Source organism: Camelus dromedarius, unplaced genomic scaffold (assembly GCF_036321535.1).
Source record: "Camelus dromedarius isolate mCamDro1 unplaced genomic scaffold, mCamDro1.pat HAP1_SCAFFOLD_76, whole genome shotgun sequence".
Classification (NCBI taxonomy): domain Eukaryota; kingdom Metazoa; phylum Chordata; class Mammalia; order Artiodactyla; family Camelidae; genus Camelus; species Camelus dromedarius.
The window spans coordinates 14,349-17,256 of NW_026989772.1; the positions used below are offsets into that span (position 1 = coordinate 14,349).

General features: G+C 60.5%; 1 protein-coding gene and 1 long non-coding RNA gene across 4 annotated transcripts; one reads left to right on the forward strand and one right to left on the reverse strand.

Annotated features, from left to right (window-relative positions):
- Positions 1–754: 754 nt before the first annotated feature.
- LOC135318388 (small integral membrane protein 22-like) lies at positions 755–2,281 on the forward strand. 3 transcript variants are annotated; one of them, XM_031447778.2, is made up of 4 exons: positions 755–827; positions 1,037–1,198; positions 1,283–1,368; positions 1,492–2,281. In XM_031447778.2, the coding sequence occupies exons 2-4, from the start codon at positions 1,063–1,065 to the stop codon at positions 1,531–1,533; spliced, it is 264 nt and encodes an 87-aa protein (XP_031303638.2). In that variant the 5' UTR covers positions 755–827; positions 1,037–1,062; the 3' UTR covers positions 1,534–2,281. The 3 variants fall into 3 exon arrangements, with proteins under 3 accessions (XP_031303638.2, XP_010991001.2, XP_031303639.1); XM_010992699.3 differs by having other exon boundaries at positions 755–823; XM_031447779.2 differs by having other exon boundaries at positions 756–854.
- Positions 1,890–2,902, reverse strand: LOC135320605 (uncharacterized). Its single transcript, XR_010379811.1, has 2 exons — positions 2,729–2,902; positions 1,890–2,431 (listed from the first exon to the last, which is right to left on the reverse strand). It is a non-coding gene; the product is annotated as an uncharacterized LOC135320605 (long non-coding RNA).
- Between the last annotated feature and the right edge of the window lie 6 nt (positions 2,903–2,908).

A 2,908-nucleotide genomic window follows, 5' to 3' on the forward strand; every position in this document is an offset into this window, starting at 1 on the left:
GTTGGAAAATGTCCCCAGTAGATTTGCTCCACCCAGGGTTGCTACAATTTGTCAAAAACTTTCTTTACTGTGAAGTGCAGTACAGAAAGGTGTGTCTGTATGATGACAGGCACAGAGCCTAACATTAGCCAGTAAGCTTTCCCTGCTAGACCATAAGCCCCACAAGGACAAGAAGGCATGTCCACCTGGTTTACCCACAGTCCCAAGCGCCCAGCAGTCCTGGCCCTTGGTGGGCCTGGTCAGAGTAAGGCAGGAGTTAGAGCTGCCTCCAGATGGTACATAGGGAGCCCCAGGCCCCAAGTTCCAGGGATAGAGCTCATTTGAGTAGCGAAAACCATTGTCTTGTAAGGGTCACTGTGAGGATTAGAATAGAGGAGGAAGACCCCAAAAGGCTGCAAGTGGGATGCCAGGCACATGGCCGCTGGCCAGGGAAGGGCTGGGAAATGGAACCAGCTTCTCCCTCCCTCTCACCTCCCGCCATTTTTTTTATCTTCATCTGTGAAATCAACAGAGGCTGAGCGCCCACTGTGTTCCCGGCTGCTGGCCTGGTTTATGAGAAGAAGTGAAAAAATGCCCAGAATGAAGAGGTAGACCGGCTGGTGGCCGCCTCTCTGGGTCCCGCAGCATTTGCTGCTGTTAGGAGGCAGGAAGCACACCTGTGGGACACAGGCCCCGCCCCACCGAGCTCTGCAGCCCCGGGCTGGCCCTGGGGGAGCAGGGTGGGAGGGGCTGGCTGCCCAGGCCCCAGGTGATGCAGATCCGGAAGCAGGAAGTAGTCTGTGCTCCCAGGACCCAGGACCGGTCTGGCTGGGGGAGCCCAGAGGCAGGTCTGGGGATGGGGCTACCGGGAAAGGGTAAGGGGAGGGGGCTGCCCTGGCCAGGGTCGGGGTCAGGAAAGGAAGACGGGCAGGGGTAGGGGCTGGGCCCCAGAGAGGTGGTGTGGGCGGGCAGGGCCAGGGCTGGACTGTGGAGGCCGGATGTGGCAGCCCCAGAGGAGCCCAGGGTTCTGAGATGGCCCTCTGGGGGGCTGGAGCAGGTGGCACCCAGGACCTTCCTGCTGAGATGGCCTTGTCGACGGAGGACCTGAAGCAGGAGCTGAATGCTACAGTCCAGCAAGTGCTGGGGAAACTAAGGAGTGGCCAGCTGTTCCAGTCCAAGTGGGACACCGCTGCGTTCCTCATCTTCCTCATCTTTCTCGGTGAGTGTGGCTCAGCCTCTCGCCCTCCCACCTCGTCTGCCTCCCAGGCCGAGGGCCATATCTAGACACCCGTCCCGCCCCCAGGAATCGTGCTGCTCCTGCTGCTGCTCGTCTGCTTCCACTGCTGCTGCCCTGACTGCTGCCAACACCACTCCCCCAGGTCCCAGAAGGTGAGCCCCGGGCACCAGGGGCAGCATGGACCTGCGCTGGGGTGGGTGCTGGGCTTACTGTGGAGAGGGGTTGGAGCGGACTGAGGAGTGAAGCCACTCGCCCTCTCTGTGCCTCTCTTGCAGAAAAACTCCCAGGGATTTGATAACTTGGCCCTGGAACCTTAGCGCAGAGTCCCTGCCCCCTGCTCTGGTCCCCCGGGAAGGAGAAACAACGCCTTGTTCATTTGCAGCCTGAGTGTGGAGCATGTTCCGACCCTCCCATCGGGGTGGGCAGTGCAGGCCCTCACTGCTTCATCTAGATGCCCCTTGGGTCCCTCAACAGCCCGCAGCTGGCATGACTGTCACCAGGAGGCCTCAGGTGATGTGCTGGAGCCACCCAGCAACTGCCTGTGTGGCCATCCCACTGGGCTCCTCTGCACCGGGAGGCCAGGGGCTCAGTCACTGAATCCTGAGCCCGGCTCCTGGCCATCAGGGACCCCCTGGCCAGGCCCCCATTCAGACAGACAGACAGACAGACAGGCTCCAGGCAATGTCGGATGATCTTTATTTCTCAGAGGCCCTGCTAGAGCAGACATGGTCAAGGGCACGACAGCTCACGGGGGGCGGCCCCTGTCCTCCTTCCCTCCCAACTCACAGCTCAGAGCCACCACCCTCGCCATCCTGGGGAAGCTTGGCAGGCAGCTAAGAGGGGAGGAAGGAGAGCTCTGGGCCTGGCCCCACCCTGAGTCCAAAGGTTCTGGCCTTGTAGGGAGGGCAGGTCTTGGAACGGGGCCCTGCCTTTCTGACTTCCCCCATCCAAAACAAAAAAGCAAGGTAGTGTCCCTCCCAGTGGGCCCAGTGTTCAATCCCATCTGTGCAGATGTGACAGGCAGGACAGGGTGAAGAGAGAAATAAACAGCCCGCTGGAAACAAATAGTGTGCAGCGCTGGCTGGCACTCTGGGCGGGGAGAGGGGGTTGGGGGAGGACGGGGATCCTCAGGCAGGGGCCATTCCCAGGGGTACAGGCTGTTGGGTGCTCTGCTCAGAAAGGCCTGTAGCTCCAGTAGCTGGAGAACACGGAGATCTAGACGGGGAGGGAGATGGGAGACATGGTGAGGGGTGGTGCTGGGGGTCTGGCCCCTGCTGCACCTTCTGTGACTCAGGAGAGAGTTCAAGGTCATCCAAGGGCCATGTCCAGGAGATGATACCGTTGCCTAGCAACACCATGTCTGGGGTGTGCGGAGAGCACAACAGACCTTAAGATTTGGGGGTGCTCTGGAGGTGTGACAGGAGCCCTTGGAATCCCCCCCAAATGGGCTAAACAACCTGCTGTTTGGCTAGCCTAACCTGAGTGACACCCCTCCTCCTCCCATGTGCCCACCTTATCCTTGAGCTGCTGGCACAGCTGCAGGGAGACGGTGAAGAAGACGAGGGCATCATTGAGCCACGGGATCACACACTCCACCTTGTGCACGTGACTCACCTCCAGACGCTGTGTACCCCACTCACTGGGGGAAGATGGGAGGGTCCCTGAGGGCGGCTGGGCCAGTCCGGACTCCAT